General features: G+C 43.1%; 1 protein-coding gene across 2 annotated transcripts in view; it reads left to right on the top strand.

Annotated features, from left to right (window-relative positions):
• Positions 1-21612, top strand: part of si:dkey-82f1.1 (DENN domain-containing protein 2A) — a 59715-nt gene that overhangs the window by 15655 nt on the left and 22448 nt on the right. For both annotated transcript variants that reach the window (XM_057837255.1, XM_057837254.1), the window contains 2 exons: positions 14944-15030; positions 18111-19148. In XM_057837255.1, the coding sequence (XP_057693238.1) occupies positions 14945-15030; positions 18111-19148 (1124 nt within the window). In that variant the 5' untranslated portion in view covers position 14944. The remainder of the gene's footprint in view (positions 1-14943; positions 15031-18110; positions 19149-21612) is intronic.

The following is a 21612-nucleotide window of genomic DNA, read 5'->3' as shown; positions in this document are numbered from 1 at the left end:
GCGATGGGACCATGAGGGAGCGCTGGTGGGAATTTGCAACGAGGAAGCTGTTAAAACGAGAAGCAGTGGGTTACAGGAAGTCTGATGGAAAGGAGCTTGGCTTTGCAGCTCAGTTGAGAAATTTTGGCTTGGAGGAGAAATCTGATCTGAAGTCCAGAGGATAACGTTAACACGCAGTCAGGTTGTTGAAAAGATTTGGGGCCTTATTTTCATGCGCAAATCTAGACCAACGTGGGCTCCTCCAGGCAAATGGGTATTTTAGATCAGGTTTTCAAAGAGGGCAGGATGTGATCCATATAGATGTGAAAACTGCCAGCTCTTTTGAACCAATAAGCATGCTTCTTTGCATTCCCTTTAACTGTTGTCGAATTGTTGATGCAAATTGCTCTCTACCAGATGAAAGAAGATGCAGACTCGCTCAAGGGAAGGTTGATGTGTGCTTGGTATCAGGACGTAAAAGTAAACCTGCAGGCTGTTTGAATTAGGCACTTCGACAGGGATCCCCTTACAAGGTGTCTAAAAATATTTTGTGTCATTATCAGATTCTTATTACAATGGTTGATAGATCGTATGGCAAATAATTATGTTAAAAGGTTATGCAAACTATGAGCTATACAGCTGATACTAGTTGCAAAATTGCAACATATTGGACTCAGGAATGAATTATTACAAATATGTTTGATCTCAGTTGGAAATTTTTTTTCGAGCAAAGCGTCACAAGTATGGATTGTGGTCAAACTTTGAGTTACAAGTTTGTTTCCAGGATCTTGAATGCATTTCTCTGGGTTGAAGCCTTAATGTCTTAAGCTTTTTGCCTGCATATGCCGCATGAAGTTGTTGGAGCTGTTTAATCTGACACAGAAAGTGCTGTGCAGGAGGTTAAGTGGGCCAAAGTAAGAGCGGTTTAGAGGAGGGCCTGAAAAACCATTGGCTTTGGCCCCCAGTTTGTGGAGCCAGTGGGATAATTGGGAGCAGACTGGGGATGAGTTAAGGGCTCAGCCGATGGGATCTTTTTTGACAGTCAGGAGGAGGAGCTGACTCCCCATCTGCGAGATGTAAGATGATCTCCCAAGATGGAGAGAAGCAAGAGATTTGTTTGTTATGCCTAATAAATATGTCCCCTTCCCAGCTAACTCATTCTTTCCAAGTTCTGCAAGCTTTCTTATGCAACCGATTCTGTGTGCTTAATGCTGATGCTCACGGTCCGACCCACCAATATAACTGACTAATAAACACTGGAAGGCATTTAAATACTGTGTGCTGTCCATTGAATTATAGCCATTTAAACCAAGTGGTTATATAATTACAGGACATTCATTTGTAAACTCCGATAGGCTACTCATGAGGTTTTCTGAAGTTTTCCTTCTGTTTTGTGTCATTTTAACATCGCAGTAGCAGGTGTGTATGAATTAGAGGTTAATCCCATGTCAACAGTTGCATTTTTAAATACTTTTGGACTTATTTTTGCAGCTTGAATTTACAATAATGCTCTGCAAGACACTAAACAATTCCATTCTGTTTGCTGGTACAAAGACAAACAAGAAAATGACCATTCATTACGGAGCAATCAGAAACTCTGAAGTGTAATTTGGTGTTTATTTACGCCTTCGCCTAGGTAATAATTTAGCTCATTCTTATAAATCTCACTGGAAAAGGCAGACACAATAAAAACACCATAGTCTATGGGATCTCAGAAATGCAATAATTGTGTTGTATATCTGATGATGATGGGGCACAGCACAGCAGGACACATGAGTTTTTAATGGTTTGGACTGAGCCTTTGCCTACAGGGAGCATCAATGGATGGAAAACATCCAGTACAGTACCAATAAATGTCTCAATCCCAATTGGACACACATCTACACAGTCATAGTGTTGGCCTGTTTGGCACATGGCCAAGACTTGCAATGAAATCAGCTTGGGAAAGCAGCAGGGCCCTCCGAGCAGGACAGAGACACAACCAGAGAGAGTAAAAGAGTGAGAGAGACTGCTGAGCCGAGATAAAATTCCATTGTTTATTTGCGTGACCCCCTCCTTCCCATCCATACATCTCTTCCTTTGCCATCATGTCTTCTTCCCTGTCTCCTTATTAAGGCAGCTGAAGCAAAATGGTTTGGTAGAAACACCGTAAAGAGACAGTTGACCAGACATTCTGAGTTTAATTACATTGATAGTAGTTTTGGGTTTGTCCCAGGCCAATGTGGACCACATCTTTAAAGAATAGAGTCCTCTACTCAGTGTGGGTGCAGAGCGAAAGTAAAGAAAATACATATTTTCCCCTCTTTTACATTACATAAATTCAAATAAGGCCGATCATGTTGCCTCACTTTTTTGAGTAAAACCTCATTTTTTTATTTGTACGTACGGTTCAAGTGTGCACCCTGACTTAAGGCGCTCGAATGCAGCCAGCGACTTTTGTCCTTTTTAGGCATTTAGAAAGCAGAGACAAGAGAGCAACGGTGCTGTTTCGGGGGAAGGGAAAGCGCGGGACGATGAAGTCACGTTTAGCTGTTTCTGCAGGCCTAGATGGTGCGATGAAGCTTTGGATCTTGATGAGAAGCAGCTGTTCGGGAGAGAAGCAAATCGCTGACAGCAACCCAGAAGCCCGATAAAGCCAGTTATGAAGCACAATGTAAGAAGACAAGAAGTCCTTAAAAAGCAGAGCCATGTCATTTTATCACCAAGCATTAACACCAATGGAAACTAAGTCAAGACATACCAGACCGACTTGAATTCGTGTGTCTGTGGAGCACATTGGCATATTGGCACGAGTCGGCTCTTGTCCTCCCTTCGTCAGCAGCTTTTACAGCCAACAGAGCATGTGGAATCTGTCAGGGAGATAAATCGCTCTCTCAGGTGATCGCTCGGTGAGTGTCAGTGAAGTGAAGCAGTGCTCATGCATTTCCTTTTCATTTCTCATCCTTATCTTATGTAATCACTCTAAGACAGGATGTATTGTTTTCATTGCAGTTTGTTAGATAACTTAGGAAGAGGAGAAAAATATCAATGATTTCATGGAAGCTTAGGTAGTGGTCCAAGAGTCAAGTTACACAATGGCTCAGAGTGGCGTAATTCAGATATGTGTAATGGCAGTGTTAAGTGAAAATAGGAATGTATAAAAACAAGTCAATTATATCCTTAGATTGGAATCAGGCCTCTTGGATGGGACTTGGATATGAATAGGATACCTGGCAGGGTAAACATAAAGACTGATGCTTCCTCCATCAATACGAGTCTGACATTAAACACTCACACTGGTGACCTTTACGGACCTGTGTCTGCTCAGACAACAGAAATGAACACTTCAACAGAGCTTTTTAGTATAGTCTGAATCGAAAGATCATTAAAAAGGAAGATAACAGTCATCTGTTGCCAGCAAGGGCATTTAAAGGGAACCTCGGATGTAAAGACTTGTAGGGTCTAATAAGCCACAATTGTTCTCTTTTACTAAAATATGTTATTAGAAACATGGGAAATATTGCCATTGATTTATAAATCTATAATATTTAGTACATGTTTTGACCTATGGAGGGCGTTGTGTTTTAAGCACGCAATGGACGCTCGGGGTGATGACGTATATTGTCACTGTCACTCGTCGAATACTACCGGGTTACTGCAATTCCTTATACGTGGCAAGACTAGGCATGTGCCGGTATGAGATTCTGACAGTATGATAACCATAAGCACAAAATATCATGGTTTCAGGGTATAATGGTATTGCAAGTGCAGCTCTAAAATGCGTATCTGGGTTTAAAAAAAAACACAACTTTTTTCCATTGAACAGGCTTTTTAATTTTCAAAACATACAAGCAAATTGGAACATAAGTATAATGTTAAGTTAAAATAAATAAAAAAAAAGTGAAATATTCTTAAAAAATTAAAAGACATACAGTGCTTTAGGGAAGCCCAAACCCACAGCCACAGCTCAACATTATTACCATCAGAACAAAAATAATTGAATTATTTGCCATAAAAGGCCCGTGTGTATAACTCAAATCATGTTTACATACATACCAAGCCTCTTTCTCAACAGAGACAGCTGCCAGAGAGAAAAAAAAACACATGTTTTACAACCGCTAGACACACTAAACACGCTGGAGTTAACTCTCGTAGCTGCTGGGAAAGGTTCATGATTATGTTTACTAACCTTTAATTTGTATAAATGCGAAATCACATTTGAAGTATTGCCTCCCCGGCAGCCACCTTCCGCAAACATGTTTTGCATGTCGGTTGGCCCTCCTCCTCTAATCCGCGGCCATCTGTAACCTTTCTGTAGCCGAACTATTGCCATACTAGCGATTTCATTTTCTTTGATGGGGGAAAAAGTTCAGGAGTTTCACCTCCTCCAGCCATTGTGGAGCACAGCTGACTCTTTGACACTGAGCAACAACCTGTGAGGGAGCCTTGCAGCTAGGGATTTCTCCCTGCATTTTTCGGACATAAAAAATAGCCAATACCTTATGGGCGGTATGATGGAAAATTTTTGCAGTTATGAAACCGTGACGTTTCCATACCACGGTATACCTTGAAACCGGTAATCAGCACATGCCTAGGCGAGATGTCCAACACATGCACTCATCGGTTAAAAGCGGCGGATAGTTACTATATATATTTTTATTGAGTCTTTTATTACCTTTTCATTGCCTCAAAATACTTTTTGCATGTGTTTCCCTCTAACAGAGTGTTTTCTTGTGGTAGCTTTAAAGCAAATTGTTGATCTGTTGACCACATTAGTCACGTAGCATATTTAAACCACCCTTATTCGATATTACTACGTTTAAGTATTTTCTTAAGGCATCTTTAGTATGTTCTGTCTGTATGCATCTAAATAAAGCAAGTTGAAAGCGCACAGTAGTGCTTTGGGTGTGAAATTCGCCAGCGTAGCACATTATGCAGAACACTGTTTTTTTCCTACTCTCGTCTCATCTCATCCCGTCTTTCCTCTTCATTTTGCTTTTGCTGCTTTTGTGAAATATCGACAGTGCTGTCATGCTCAATAATGTTCGTCTTGGGTTCAAATTGAAAGAGTTGAACACATGACATGTTTATGTCGCTGAAGTCCTACTCTGGAAGCCCGGCAGCGTAACCGTGTGACATCACCGCCCTGCGATGTCAACAACAATGGCGACCTACTAGTTAAACTAATTTTACAAATTGTGTAAAAACGAAAACAACAAGAGAGGTTTCAATATCAAATTATTTTAACTCATAATAACGTTTATCTTTTAAGAACTACAAGTCTTTCTATTCGTGATTCCCTTTAAAATTATCCATCCATCCATCCATTATCTTCCGCTTGTTCCGGGGTCGGGTCGCGGGGGCAGCAGCTTTAACAGGGAAGCCCAGACTTCCCTCTCCCCAGCCACTTCAACCAGCTCCTCCGGCGGGATCCCAAGGCGTTCCCAGGCCAGCCGAGAGACATAGTCTCTCCAGCGTGTCCTGGGTCGTCCCCGGGGCCTCCCGCCGGTGGGACATGCCCGGAACACCTCTCCAGGGAGGCGTCCGGGAGGCATCCGAACCAGATGCCCGAGCCACCTCAGCTGGCTCCTCTCTACGCGGAGGAGTAGCGGCTCGACGCCGAGTCCCTCCCGGATGACCGAGCTTCTCACCCTATCTCTAAGGGAGAGCCCGGACACCCTGCGGAGGAAACTCATTTCGGCCGCTTGTATCCGGGATCTTGTTCTTTCGGTCACGACCCAAAGCTCGTGACCATAGGTGAGGGTAGGAACGTAGATCGACTGGTAAATCGAGAGCTTTGCCTTTCGGCTCAGCTCCTTCTTCACCACTACGGACCGGTGCAGCGTCCGCATTACTGCAGACGCCGCACCGATTCGCCTGTCGATCTCCCGCTCCCTCCTACCGTCACTCGTGAACAAGACCCCAAGATACTTGAACTCCTCCACTTGGGGCAGGATCTCATCCCCGACCCGGAGAGGGCACTCCACCCTTTTCCGACTGAGGACCATGGTCTCGGATTTGGAGGTGCTGATCTTCATCCCAACCGCTTCACACTCAGCTGCGAACCGCTCCAGTGAGAGTTGGAGGTCACGGCTTGATGAAGCCAACAGCACTAAATCATCTGCAAAAAGCAGAGATTCAATGCTGAGGTCACCAAACCGGACCCCCTCAACGCTTCGGCTGCGCCTAGAAATTCTGTCCATAAAAGTTATGAACAAAATCCGTGACAAAGGGCAGCCTTGGCGGAGTCCAACCCTCACTGGGAACGAATTCGACTTACTGCCGGCAATGCGGACCAGACTCTGACACCGGTCGTACAGGGACCGAACAGCCCTTACCAAGGGGCTCGGTACCCCGTACTCCCGGAGCACCCTCCACAGGATTCCCCTAGGCACACGGTCGAACGCCTTCTCCAAATCCACAAAACACATGTAGACTGGTTGGGCGAACTCCCATGCACCCTCGAGGACCCTGCTGAGGGTGTAGAGCTGGTCCACTGTTCCACGGCCGGGACGAAAACCACACTGCTCCTCCTGAATCCGAGATTCGACTTCCCGACGGACCCTCCTCTCCAGCACCCCTGAATAGACTTTACCGGGGAGGCTGAGGAGTGTGATTCCTCTATAATTGGAACACACCCTCCGGTCCCCCTTTTTAAAAAGGGGGACCACCACCCCGGTCTGCCAATCCAGAGGCACTGTCCCCGATGTCCACGCGATGTTGTAGAGGCGTGTCAGCCATGACAGCCCTACAACATCCAGAGCCTTTAGGAACTCCGGGCGGATCTCATCCACCCCCGGGGCCTTGCCACCGAGGAGCTTACCAACCGCCTCAGTGCCTTCAACCCCAGAGATCGAAGAGCCCACCTCAGAGTCCCCAGACTCTGCTTCCTCAAAGGAAGGCGTGTCGGTGGAATTGAGGAGGGCTTCGAAGTATTCTCTCCACCGACTCACGACGTCCCGAGTCGAGGTCAGCAGTACACCATCTTCACTATACACAGTGTTAATAGTGCACTGCTTTCCCCTCCTCAGACGCCGGATGGTGGACCAGAATTTCCTCGAAGCCATCCGGAAGTCGTTTTCCATGGCCTCACCGAACTCCTCCCATGTCCGAGTTTTTGCCTCGGCAACCGCCGAGGCCGCAGTCCGCTTGGCCAGCCGGTACCTGTCAGCTGCCTCCGGAGTCCCACAGGCCAAAAAGGCCCGATAGGCCTCCTTCTTCAGCTTGACGGCATCCCTTACCGCTGGTGTCCACCAGCGGGTTCGGGGATTGCCGCCACGACAGGCACCAACCACCTTACGGCCACAGCTCTGATCGGCCGCCTCAACAATGGAGGTGCGGAACATGGCCCACTCGGACTCAATGTCCCCCACCTCCCCCGGGACAAGGGAGAAGTTCTGCCGGAGGTGGGTGTTGAAACTCTTTCTGACAGGGGATTCTGCCAGACGTTCCCAGCAGACCCTCACAATACGTTTGGGCCTGCCAGGTCTGGCCAGCATCTTCCCCCGCCATCGGAGCCAACACACCACCAGGTGGTGATCAGTTGACAGCTCCGCCCCTCTCTTCACCCGAGTGTCCAAAACATGCGGCCGCAAGTCCGATGACACGATTACGAAGTCGATCATCGAACTGCGGCCTAGGGTGTCCTGGTGCCAAGTGCACATATGGACACCCCTATGTTTGAACATGGTGTTCGTTATAGACAAACCGTGACGAGCACAGAAGTCCAATAACAGAACACCACTCGGGTTCTGATCGGGGGGGCCGTTCCTCCCAATCACGCCCCTCCAGGTCTCACTGTCATTGCCCACGTGAGCGTTGAAGTCCCCCAGTAGAACGAGGGAGTCCCCAGAGGGGGCGCTCTCTAGCACACCCTCCAAGGACTCCAAAAAGGGTGGGTATTCTGAACTGCTGTTCGGTGCATAAGCACAAACAACAGTTAGAACCCGTCCCCCCACCCGAAGGCGGAGGGAGGCTACCCTCTCGTCTACCGGGGTAAACCCCAACGTACAGGCGCCAAGCCGGGGGGCAATAAGTATGCCCACACCTGCCCGGCGCCTCTCACCATGGGCAACTCCAGAGTGGAAGAGAGTCCAACCCCTCTCGAGAGGATTGGTACCAGAACCCAAGCTGTGTGTGGAGGAGAGTCCGACTATATCTAGTCGGAACTTCTCTGCCTCACACACCAGCTCAGGCTCCTTCCCTGCCAGAGAGGTGACATTCCATGTCCCAAGAGTTAGCTTCAGCAGCTGGGGGTCGGACCGCCAAGGCCCCCGCCTTTGGCTGCCGCCCAACTCCCTACGCACCCGACCCCTTTGGCCCCTCCCACAGGTGGTGAGCCCATGGGAAGGGGAACCCACGTTGCCTTTTCGGGCTGAGCCCGGCCGGGCCCCATGGGGACAGGCCCGGCCACCAGACGCTTGCCTTCGAGCCCCACCTCCAGGCCTGGCTCCAGAGGGGGGCCCCGGTAACCCGCGTCCGGGCAAGGGAAACTGGGGTTCAATAATCTTGCTCATCATAAGGGGTCTTTTTGAGCCATACTTTGTCTGGCCTCTCACCTAGGACCTGTTTGCCATGGGTGACCCTACCAGGGGCTTAAAGCCCCAGACAACATAGCTCCTAGGATCATTGAGACACGCAAACCCCTCCACCACGATAAGGTGATGACTCATGGGGGGCCTTTAAAATTATGGGCCACTTATTGATATTTAGAAATTGAATGTGAATAACTTCAAGTAAAAGGGTGTATAGTCGGTAAATCCAACGTGGCACCAGTCAGCCAGAGTGTCACCCAAGAGAATATATGATTGTCTGTTTGTTTTGGTAGCCTCAGTTGCCAAATTTTCAACAGGAGATATAATCTTCCACAAGGTTTGTTATGCAACTGATTCTTAACGCTGATGCTGTCCGTCTGACCCGCCTTTATATCTGTCTAGTAAACGCTTTAAGGCATTTTAAGAGGGTGTGCTGTGCTGTCCATTGTTCAGTGTTTGTTTTTAGGAAATGATCTTTAATTTGTAGAATGACATCTGACCATCGATGCTCACAGTAAATCATCGTTGTTTATTGCTGATTCAGGGAAGGACAATCTGAAAGCTACAATTTTTGGTATATTGCGCTATCATCCATTGGTAAAATCTGTTTTTTTTGTTTTTGTTTTGTTTTTGATTAAAGATACAGTGGGGCAAAAAAGTATTTAGTCAACCACCAATTGTGCAAGTTCTCCGACTTGGAAAGATTAGAGAGGCCTGTAATTGTCAACATGAGTAAATCTCAACCATGAGAGACAGAATGTGGAAAAAAAAACAGAAAATCACATTTTTTGATTTTTAAATAATTTATTTCCAAATTAGAGTGGAAAATAAGTATTTGGTCACCTACAAACAAGCAAGATTTCTGGCTGTCAAAGAGGTCTAACTTCTTCTAACGAGGTCTAACGAGGCTCCACACGTTACCTGTATTAATGGCACCTGTTTTAACTCATTATCGGTATAAAAGACACCTGTCCACAATCTCAGTCAGTCACACTCCAAACTCCACTATGGCCAAGACCAAAGAGCTGTCGAAGGACACCAGAGACAAAATTGTAGACCTGCACCAGGCTGGGAAGACTGAATCTTCAATAGGTAGAACGCTTGGTATAGGGAAATCAACTGTGGGAGCAATTATTAGAAAATGGAAGAAATACAAGACCACTGATAATCTCCCTCGATCTGGGGCTCCATGCAAGATCTCACCCCGCGGCGTCAAAATGATAACAAGAACGTTGAGCAAAAATCCCAGAACCACACTGGGGGACCTAGTGAATGGCCTACAGAGAGCTGGAACAACAGTAACAAAGGCTACTATCAGTAACACAATGCGCCGCCAGGGACTCAAATCCCGCACTGCCAGACGTGTCCCCCTGCTGAAGAAAGTACACGTCCAGGCCCGTCTGCGGTTCGGTAGAGAGCATTTGAATGATCCAGAAGAGGACTGGGAGAATGTGTTATGGTCAGATGAAACCAAATAGAACTTTTTGGTAGAAACACAGGTTCTCTTGTTTGGAGGAGAAAGAATACTGAATTGCATCCGAAGATAACCATACCCACTGTGAAGCATGGGGGTGGAAACATCATGCTTTGGGGCTGTTTTTCTGTAAAGGTACCAGGAGGACTGATCTGTGTAAAGGAAAGAATGAATGGGCCCATGTATCGAGAGATTTTGAGTGAAAATCTCCTTCCATCAGCAAGGGCATTGAAGATAAGACGTGGCTGGGTCTTTCAGCATGACAATGATCCCAAACACACAGCCAGGGCAACAAAGGAGTGGCCTCGTAAGAAGCATTTCAAGGTCCTGGAGTGGCCTAGCCAGTCTCCAGATCTCAACGCCATAGAAAATCTGTGGAGGGAGTTGAAAGTCCGTGTTGCCCAACGACAGCCCCAAAACATCACTGCTCTAGAGGAGATCTGCATGGAGGAATGGGCCAAAATACCAGCAACAGTGTTAAAAGCTTGTGAAGAGTTACAGAAAATGTTTGGCCTCCGTAATTGCCAACAAAGCGTACATAACAAAGTATTGAGATGAACTTTTGGTATTAACCAAATACTTATTTTCCACCATGATTTGCAAATAAATTCTTAAAAAAAAATCAAACAATGCGATATTCTGTTTTTTTTTCCCACATTTTGCCTCTCATGGTTGAGGTTTACCCATGTTGACAATTACAGGCCTCTCTAATATTTTCAAATGGGAGAACTTGCACAATTAGTGTTTGGCTAAATACTTATTTGCCCCACTGTATTTAGCATCATGTAAAATCTGGTATGTTGCTGTTCAATGTAAGCAACAGAATGGGGGACAGAACTGGACTCACAAGTTTTAGACTTTTAGCAGGAGTATCAGAAGCGTAACATAAGGATATTCCACAGTGCCGAACCCACTTGTAACAATATATCCAATTACAACAATTCCTCAAAAAACAGGGCTTGAAACTGATTACTATAGAGAATGCTGTTTTAATCAATTACAATCTCTGCTGCCAGTTTCAACTCTAAGTTACACCAGGGCTATCAGGAAGAAGAGCCCGGACCATGTTGAGGTCTTCAAGTTTGCAGTTTCCTGCAAAGTTTTTATTGGCCCCAGCAGATGGCTTCCCTCACCCCTTTCTGCATTGTTATGGTGGCCATCTTTCTTCAAGGGTGAGGAGGTCACCATAACGGCAGATAGCCACAGGACGCCGAGCATTAGCGGCCGTTTCCTGAGCAACTAAAAGCTGTAAAACTGGCCAATTGGATAAATTTGGAGGCACTCCTTGACAGGTTCAAGCAAGGAAACAAAATGTAATGTGAATGAGTCCAGTTGGAAACATGCTCAAACATGGTTATATCCAAATTGAAAAGCATTTTTTAAAACGATATTTATTAAGGCATTAAGGTATTTCTTGAAAAGCGCTTTTCCTTCTGGCCTTCGGGCTCAAAACATTGAGGCTGGCAGACTGGAAGAGAGTTGTTTTGGTAGTGTGATTCTATACTTGTATTATTCTTTGCAATATCCATTTTCCTCTTTAGTTTTGACAACCCCAGTTGACCCCACCCCCTCTCAAACTTTTAGTTTCTCCCATCTTTCCACTGACCATTTGATCACAAAAAACTCTAAGGCACTACATATATTTTTCAGAACCCCCCCCCTTGTGAGACCAGTATTTATGTTATTTATGTCATTTAAGACAGAGAAGGGGAGGGAGAAACCATCTATGTTTCCCTTCAAACTTGATCTCTGTTCTGCTTACATCTGAAAATAATTTGGGCCTACACGCTGACTAGTATATGCCTCACAAAAACTCTTGTCTTGTTTGGAGGGGTTGGTGGTTGATTGAGTTAGTGCTAATGACGAAGCAGTGAAGACCTCTATGTTGAACCTTTAGCCAAATGAGCTTGAGTGATAAATCAGCATGCTTCTCAGTAGGAAACAATTGTAAGATAGTTACTCATAGATAGGCCCAATTATATTATGTCTGTATGTCATGGAAGGTCATCCTTTTTTGTGTACCCACACAAAATGATATAAGGAAGGCATGAATGTTTTAAATATGGCAGCATGCAACCATTCACCAGAGCAGTGTAGCCAAATTCAAGCCTGACCTATTTTCTTTTATTTGTTGACATTTTTGCCACACAACTGTTAGAGTTGGCCTAAAAGTAACTAATGCCTCTGCACGACTGGTTTCTAATATGATGAGCCATGTGGCAGATCCTTCCTGCTTTCCAAAAGGCTCTAGTTTCATTATGCTCTGACAAATTAATCAAAAAAATAATTTCAAAGTGGCGAAGCACTCCCACTTGTCTTGGCAGCACATATCTCCAATAAAGTACACCCGGATAACATCAAAGTTATTTTGTGGATCCATAGGAGATTTATAAATATATAATGGTTGGGATGTGAGAACGACATTCTTATTTTTCTCATTGCCTGTCTGTTGCTTGTCATTATTCTTCATTTATAAAATAAATATTTAATATCGACACAATAAAATTATTTATACAGGTAGTCCCCGGGCCACGACGTACCCAACTTACGTGATTTCGACTTTACGACGCCGAAGTCTCGTCCGCTGTTCTGTCTCAAGTCGTGCTTTTTTTTTTGTTTTGTTTTTTGTCGCGTAAACAGTACTCTCTTGCTGCTGCTGCTGCCGCTTCTTCTCTCCCGGCGCCGACTCCTCTTGTGAGTCCCAATCGTTTTTTTTTTATTTTTTTATTTTTTAGTTCGGACGGCGGGCTCGCGTTAGGAGAGGCGACCTGAGCGGCCGTGATATCTCCCCTTTCTTGCCTCCCTACTCTTTCCACAGTGTCCTTTTCTCTCAGCAAAGCGACTCAGTCCCGAGTAGAGCACGAATATTTTTTTTCTCTATTTTTTTAAGCCCTTATAGTCATTCAATATATCGGCATTTAACACAACGTACGTCACAGTATCTTTTTTTTTACTTGATCTAATTAATATGATGTAACATACATGTTTTTGGACAGTTATTTTCTATTTAGAGGTACCTAAAGGATTAATTCCTATTTATGCGGAAATTCAGGTTACATCAACGGCCTAGGAACGGCGTTCGTTTGTAACCCGGGGACCACCTGCAAGTAGTAAAATTTATAAAACAAAACACAAATCCACCACAAATGCTAATAGATTAACAGTTTCAGAGGTTAAGTTTATGGGAACACAAGATTGTCAGCTTGTTGTGGGAGCCTGACTATGGTGCCTCAGACTGAACATTAGGGGTACCTGTTAAAAAAATACAAAAATGATGTATATTTCAGACAAAGACAATAGTTATGTGAATGCCGATGACACAGATGTTGGCTCTGACAGCTGATCTGTAAATCGGTACAAGAATATTACTCTGCAGAGGAATTTAAAAGACACTGCTGCATCATAGCGACAAGGGAAATCTTAAAATGATAAACTAGTACAGGTGGAAATGATATTTTTTGCAAAATCAGATGCAAGGATCTCTTCATGTCTGTTACTGTTTTTCTCAATTGCTTTGGTACGTTACTCAGATCAGAATTGAAATTCTCAAAACTACTTGTTCAATCACTACATGTCGCACAAGTAGCAAAAGAACATGGATTACCTGCAAAACCCAGTTTTCTGTGGAAAATACTTAGTCTATCGCTCAAAATTAAATTTCTGTGTCAATGAACATGTCAGTGTTGTCAGAATTACAAGTCCTTTTTTCATTTTGTACAGACAAGAGAGTCAAATTGCTTAGTTATGCTATCACTTGAACAGTTAGTCTGGTAAAAGGCTCAGATGCTGAAGATGGTGTAGGTTAGTTTTGATGAAAAATGCAAGTTACACCTTTGTGTGTGGGAGATTCATTTCAAGAGACTGGACAAGATTCAGTTGACACTTTTCCTGTTTTTACAATGTCTTGACAGACCGTGTCATTGCAATACAGAAAGCAAAAGACAGCACTGAGTATCACAAAGAAATATAACATAAAAGCAAAATTAGAAATGTGAACATAACACAATCGGCACAACTAAACTTCAAATGCTGTCAGGACTATTCACCCATTCTTTCTACACATCTTGACGTTCCTCTTTGTTTGGCCACAAATTTTCATCCACGTCACAACGGATGTCCTCTCTTGCTATACAGCGTGTAGAGAATCTTCTCGAATGGCTTACCCAGCCTCTGCAGGCATCTGCTGTGATGACATTGCATGCTGCCTTGATGACATCCAGGAGAGTCATCTGATTGTGAGGCTTGCAATCTCCATGTGGAGAAAAAATTTTCTATGGGACTGCGGAATGGGGAGTATGGAAGTAGGAACTGCATGACCATTCTGTTGTGGGTTGCAAACCATTCCCGGATTATGTTGGCATGGTGGAAACTCGCATTGTCCCAAACTATTACAAATTTTTGCACGTTAAAATAAATTACAAAAATTAAGTAATGAAAATGCTCAGAAATACGCACACACATGTTGACATATTCTGACAACATGTTCATTCATTTTGCATGTAAAGGCTTATGCAATGAAGTAACAACTAGATGTTGTGGGTGGTGTGACTATTCATTAGAGACACATGATAATCCATTTTGACCATCATGGCAGATGCAACTGTAGGAAACAGCCGAGAATTGTACAAAATCATTTGCATGAATGCACAACTGCAACAACTGCAACTTGCTCAAAGGAATGAGAAACTGCTTTTTTGATATGAACTAGTGATGCGATGTTGTGAGGATGGAACAAGTAGTTTTGAGAATTGCAAGTCTGATCTGAGAAACGTACCAAAGCAATTGAGAAAAACTGCATTAATGTATGTATTTATTGTCCATAAACAAACAAACAAAAATTGCACATATATCAGATGATACAACGCACCTTTATACCATTATGTCCTATTTTTGTCACAGTTACTATTCATAGTGTTGTATAGCTTAACTGTACTGTGTGTTAACCAATTGTTGTCCTCTTCCTGTCTACCCATTCAGGATGCCAGCTGCTAGCACAATGACTGGTGGGAGGGCACTGCTGCTCTGTACAAACACTGACAACTGTATCTACCAATCAGTCAACGGGTAGGTCTCTCAACTAATTTTTTAGCAGTTTTATTAGCGTAATGTACTTAAGATGTTAGGTAGTTTTATTAGATATTTCTTTTTATAATTAGCATTTAGAAGTTTAAGCTAATTGAGGCAAATTGTCGTTCTATGAACTCAAAATCCGTCAGTAAAATATAATGGAGCAAGGGACAAGAGCAGGGCAATTAGCCATCTAGTTACTGTTATTGTCTATGTGCTCTCACTGTCTAATGACCTCTTGCCATCGGACCATATGTCATTGTTTTTTAACGCTCATTAGCGCTTTTTCGATTACAATGAACAGATTTTGTTCTTTGTGTTGACAGTTGGAATGTCTGGAAAAAGTATTACATGTTTTCAGGTTTTAGGATACTTGTCAATGGATTGTCAGTCAAATTTTTCCTACAAACTGTCAGAATTCTTTTTCTCAACTAGATCAGTGTTAGCTCAGCTGGTTCTTTGTGTCCTTATTTCTATTCCCCTCCCTTTGCTCTCAATGACCCTCATCTCAATCCGTCTGGCAAGTGTTTCTTATTGTTCATCCTAATAGCTACCTCCTAAGTCGCTTGCCTAATCATAAACAAATTCAACATTAATTCAAACCCCCTGCAGGTCCTATGCTTTTCCTTGGATTTTCTCTTTGACCTACTTTTTACGCCCCTCTGTTCCTTCTTCCTTTATAAAAACTGTTGTTTCAACTGAAGGACACGGAGTTGAGTGAAAACTGGACACAAGAAAGGAAATGAACGAGCCAAACTAATAAAACTAAATCCAATTTGGACGAGGATTGCTTGGTTACATGTTCTTGTCGGGCATACTTTTATTTAGAGAAACATTTCATTTTCCCATGAGGTTTCCTCTGGATAGCATAAACGTCAACCAATGCAAGGTCATATTTCCTCTGTTTGTTGGCAATTCAATTTAAGAATGGATTTGGGGATTTGAGAAAAGTTGTTTGGCTTGCTGTAGAAAAGCTCGATCTACACCTCGCCCACTTCTTTTGTAGACTTTTGTTTCTATTGCTTACATAGACTAGCGCTGTGTTGAGCTTGTAAACTTTGACCTTGTTGCAAAAGGTTCAAAGAGTCATGACTCACTAATCTTTACAGAGTTACACAGGCACCGTGCAGATGTCTGGGATTTTTTCCCTTCAACTAGAATTCTTGTTTTCCAAAATGAAGTTCAACCAAGTCTGTTTCAATTGACACTGTGGGACCAAATGCTTTGATATTTGTAGAATATATTTAGCAAATAAACAAAACAAAACAAAACGGAACTTTCGATGCAAGTAAAAATTGCTTGCATGCGTTGCAACTGTTGATCTACTCCAAAACCATTCCAAGTTAGCCTGTTCAAGAGATTTTGTTTAATTGCAGCTAATGTAAATAATGGAAATCATTACGGTGAGTTGCAAAGGCTGCTTTTATAAGAAACGCAAAAATTCAAATTAAATATAAAGCTCTTGGGAAAAAAATAAATAAATAAATTTAGTGTAAAATACTGGCAGCTTTGTAAAGTTTACTGTCAAATGAACTACAAACTCCCATTAAATGAACCATATTTTAACTGTTGTTTCACAGCAAATGACTAGTATGTATGCTTAATCGGTCTGATTGTTGTGATGACATAACTGCATTCTTCTTGTCATTCTGCCCCTGCCAACCAGGGTTTGAATTTGCAATGTCTCTGTGGCAGTTGAGCGCACTGACTACTGAGCTAACAGTCCAGTCTAGGTTTAGCTGCTCGTATGCTTTTGTAAATTCTCGGGGAATAAGGTTTTCCGAACATTCTACATACACAGCAGCTGCTCCAGAGGTGTGGAGGTGTACATGTTACTTTTACTCTGTTGCATTTACTTGAGTAACTTTTTGATAAAAATGTACTTCTAAGAGTAGTTTTACTAAGCCATACTTTTCACTTATACTTAAGTAGATTTGTGAAGAAGAAACGCTACTCTTACCCCGCTACTTTGGGCTACACTAGTCATTACATTTTTCCTCTTTATTCAACATCTTAGATTTTGCTTCTTTTTTTTTGCCAGAGATGCCAACAGTAGCTCTACCACTTTCACTAACAAGACGCCGCAACAGTAATTACATGACTCCATTATTCTCGAGCTTGCCACTCTATGATCATGTCGGCCTGTTCAATCGTGTGGCGTCTTTAAAGCACTGTAAAAAAATTAAGTATTTGACATAAAGCGCTGCAGTCAACATGACTCGAAAGCGTGGATTTTAACTTCTCTCCCTGTTTTTATTTGGCACCGACTGACCACGGAAAACCGCCAATATGATCCTTTTAGTTTCATAATAGGAAATATGTTTTCTCCAGTAGGGGGCACTCATGCGCTTTGGTTGAATGATGCTTTATTTCAGTTTTTTGACATTTTTTTTTTTTTTCTCTCACCGGAATTCAATATTTTTTTGTATTCCTTTAGCCTGCTTTAGCTTAATGTGGTTATGTAATAGGTTATAGTACAGTATAATAATAACAGTTCATTTAGGTGACTTTGTGCTAAAAAAAAATCCGTTGTTTAAAAAAAAAAAAATAATAATCAAATTTCGTTACTCACAGTGTTACTCTTTACTTGAGTATTCTTTTCACCAAAAACTTTTTTACTTGAGTACATTTACTTACTACTTTTACTTGAGTAATATTATTTTTGAAGTAATGCTACTCTTACTTGAGTAAAATGTTTGGCTACTCTTCCCACCTCTGAGCTGCTCAAATTGGTCTTATTTAGTTAAGTAGTCAGCATGCTTGACTGCCAATATGATTATGTGGGTTTGAAATCAGTTGGAAAGAGGGATCACAATAATAGGAGCACAGTGATCTCACCTCCACCATCCAGAGAGACCATGTATAGATCACAATATGAATAATTCATTTTTTTCAACTATGATTAGATTTAAGGAATCTACTGTGAAATATGCGTTTCCCTTTTTTTTTTTTAATCTTCTGTGAATAACAGCTGCCAGTATTTTACTCTTACTTTTTTTCCCCACAGTTTAGAGCCAATGTAAAGATAGTCAAGACCATTTTTGATTTGTGTATTTTATATTGTCTTTCTGTTCTAGGCTCCAGTGCTGTGGCTTGAATATTGGGGAGGCTCCCTCGTCTGTGGTGCCCCAGTGCCAAGAGGTGTGTGGGCTACCAGCAGACAGAGACAAGAGGGACATTGCTGTGCGCACCACTTGTCCCATCTCCCCCTTAATCAGCCAGAAGGACATCCAGGATCCTCCAGACAACATGCTGACTCACAGGAGAGCAGCTAGCACCAGTGACCCGAGAACTTCCAACGTGGAGAACGGACAGTGCGGCAAGCTGAATAGGTGCCAAGCAGGAGTCAAGGCTGCAAGCATCCGTGATAAAATCTCCCAATGGGAGGGCAAAAAGGATCCTATCCAAGCAATTTCAATGGACATTTGTCCATTTAGCACAACACAGAAGGAAATTGAGTCCGTGAGAAAAAAGGAATTCAAAGTTTCGGAGGTCCAACGAACAAACAGCAAGAGGTTTGTAAGCTGGGACAGGCAAGACTCAGGAAAGGAAAATGCCGGAAAGCTCGGGGATGTGAGGGCTAAATCTCCAGAAGGCTCAACAAACAAGGACAAAGAACTGATTTTAGAACGCGGACTGTGGGCTTCTAAGGCAACAGAACAGGCACAAGACAAGAAAACTGTTTTAACTCATGTTAAGAAACTGGAAAAGGCAACAAAAGAAGTTTCTGGTGGAACATCGCTGTCTTTTCCAGGGAATTACTTCAGCCCACCGTCAAAAGAGGAACTGGAAGAAACAGAAAAACGTGGCATTGAACCAATTTTTGGAACTTTCGATGTGTCTCGGCCTGCTGGTTCGCGGTGGAGGAGAGAGGGAGATCCAGAGAACGTATACAGTGAGCCAGGAGCTCCGTCTATTAACCCTTTGCCAAAACCTCAGAGAACCTTCCAGCACCACACACCGCCTTCTACCCCAATTTCAAGGCCTGGCTCTTGTAAGGGCAAGAGGACTTTGCCGCCATTGCCCTCCATTCCCCCTCCACCTCTGCCTACCTGCCCACCTCCTGGAGTTTGCAGGAGACCGTGGAAAGAAAGATCTCATGACAGCAACAACCGGTAAGACTGGATGGATAATATATTCAACTCTAAACATTTCGGCCACAAATGAAGTGGAACAACACACATATAACTGACGTGAAATTTTATTTAATCAGCTATTAGCAATTTACTAATTCACTGCCATTGACGGTGATAGAAATCAAAACCATTTTAACTAGGATGGCTGGCACTGATTGATCATGTGTCAATGCTATTGACGGCAATAGATGTACAATTCATTTGGATTGGGAGGAACTGTCAGTGATCGTTCACTCACTGCCAAATGGATCGACGTCTGTCACTGCCCATGGCAGCCAGTGAATGAATTTATGATTATGAACTAATGTTAAAGTGCCAATGACACCAGAAAAAAAAGTCTTAAATAGCATTATTATGTGAAATAAAATCATATTTTGAGACAAATCGACTATATACGACAATTTGGCAAAGCGCAGATGACGAGAAATTAGTCTTTTAATCTGCCGTTTAGCCCCGCCTGTCATTAAAGCACTCTAGCATCCCCAGCTGGACGATGACGTCGGCAGGGTAACAGTTTCAGCTGATTTAGAATCCAGCCCAATGAGGGGGAAGATTCAGAATGGGAAAATACGGCAGAGAACAGCAAAATGTCATCATTGTTTCAATCTCTGTACTCCAATATTTTTACAGGATATTCTTTTTATCTAAGTATTTTGCCCCGATTGCTAAATAAATGTTAATGACAAATAACAGTCTTGTGCTAAATGGAATATGAAATATTAAATATGCATTTATTCAGTACGACAGGGCAAAATTACTGCATAATGGTCAAAACTGCCAACCTCTTAAAATCTTCTGAACAGTATTTTATGACACCGGAGTTAGTCCGGCTTTTGTCATTTCTCAGCCTCGGAGACGGAGGAAAGAGCGTAAACAAAACACGAGGCATGACAGCCAGCCGACATGCTAACCCGAACCGAGCGGCTTTTCCAAGTCTTTTTCTCACCTTTCGAAAACAAAAAAATCACACAAAACTACCCCGAATCATGTCACACATGGCAGCGGGGTTGATTGTCTTCACCGATCGGCCAGCCCCTGGCGGCGAGCAAGTTACGGCTCGTCGTTCTGCTGCGGCTCCAGCGGGCAGGCAGTGCTCTTTGCAGAGAGTGGAGAGTGGAATGAACGCCGAAAATAGCACATTCTCGGTGGGGTGGACAAACCGGCTGACATTGGAGTGGGTGGCTGCTTGGGGCCAAGCCGAGGAAAGCACTATGTGGGCGGGCACGCGAAGAGGACCAAGGGTGGTGTGCGAAAAGCCGCCGGTCGTCGGCCGTGTGGCCTTCTCAGTGGACAGGGCGCATTGTCACCCACAAAATGCAAGCCACCTCCTTATTAAAACGTTTCCCATGATCCCCAGTATTTGACATAATATAAAACACGAAGCTTCCTTGTCTGTCCAATGGTTCCTCGGTTGTTGGACTTGTTTTGGCCATCGCAGTGAACAAAGATCTTTTGGAAATCCAAAAAGCCTGACACTACTCTCCCTGGTGTAGCAACAAAAGCCTGCAGCACATTGAGCTGGCGTGGCGCAAAAAATAAACGAATTCATCCGCCAAATCAGCTGAATCCGCAGTCCTTCTGCATGCTATATCATAATGGCTGTATTCAGGAGCATAGAATACCGCGTGTAATATGAAAAAAAAATGTTTTTTTTGTGTCACAGGCACTTCAGAGCTGTTAGAACAGTAGGAAGGTGTATTGATGTGTTTCCTTGGTGTGAGTGTTGTAAGTGGTGGTTGTAAAATGTCAGTTACTGTGTCGTCAATAAGGCTAGGTATCGCGGCTTAAGATATGATCGAATATGGCCAAGGCATATTGCACAATGTATTGCATTATAATGTACTGTATTAGGAAATGCTTTTCAAAACTAGCTGTAGCCATGTAGCAAGGCCTACATATTTGGCGTTTATAATAAAAATCGGCTCAGACAATAGTCGTGAGATTATTATAATTGTAGTTGCATCAGGGACTTATTCGATAAGTCTATATCCATTGTCTTTGGGTGCACCTTGTTTTAAACAAGAATCTCGTATTTGCATAACCTTAACCCGGTACGTCACATGGCAAAATGGCGTCTGTGAGGAAAATTGACGAAGAAAATAAATGGATACTTATGAAGTATTTCTCAAATAGATATTTATGCACTATATTGGAAACCCAAAATTGTATTGCAATATGCATATTGTGCCACTTCATAATACAATATACTGAAATACCGGTAATATTTTGTAGCACCAGTGGTCAATGTAAAAGTAGTTCATTCGTAGTTGCCTCCATCATTGTTTGTGTTTCAATGGCAAGTACACATGAGCTAGTTTTGTCAATGTGGAATGGGTTGCCAGATTCGAGCGAATGAAATATAAACCCTATTTTCTTTCTTTAATGGCAACTCGAGTCTAACTTAAGTCATGCCCCACAAAAATACATTCTTATTTGTTCATTT

The sequence above is a fragment of the Corythoichthys intestinalis genome, chromosome 5, assembly GCF_030265065.1.
Source record: "Corythoichthys intestinalis isolate RoL2023-P3 chromosome 5, ASM3026506v1, whole genome shotgun sequence".
Taxonomy (NCBI): domain Eukaryota; kingdom Metazoa; phylum Chordata; class Actinopteri; order Syngnathiformes; family Syngnathidae; genus Corythoichthys; species Corythoichthys intestinalis.
The sequence above is the reverse complement of the archived record's forward strand: the minus strand, read 5'-3'. Positions and strand labels throughout refer to the sequence as shown.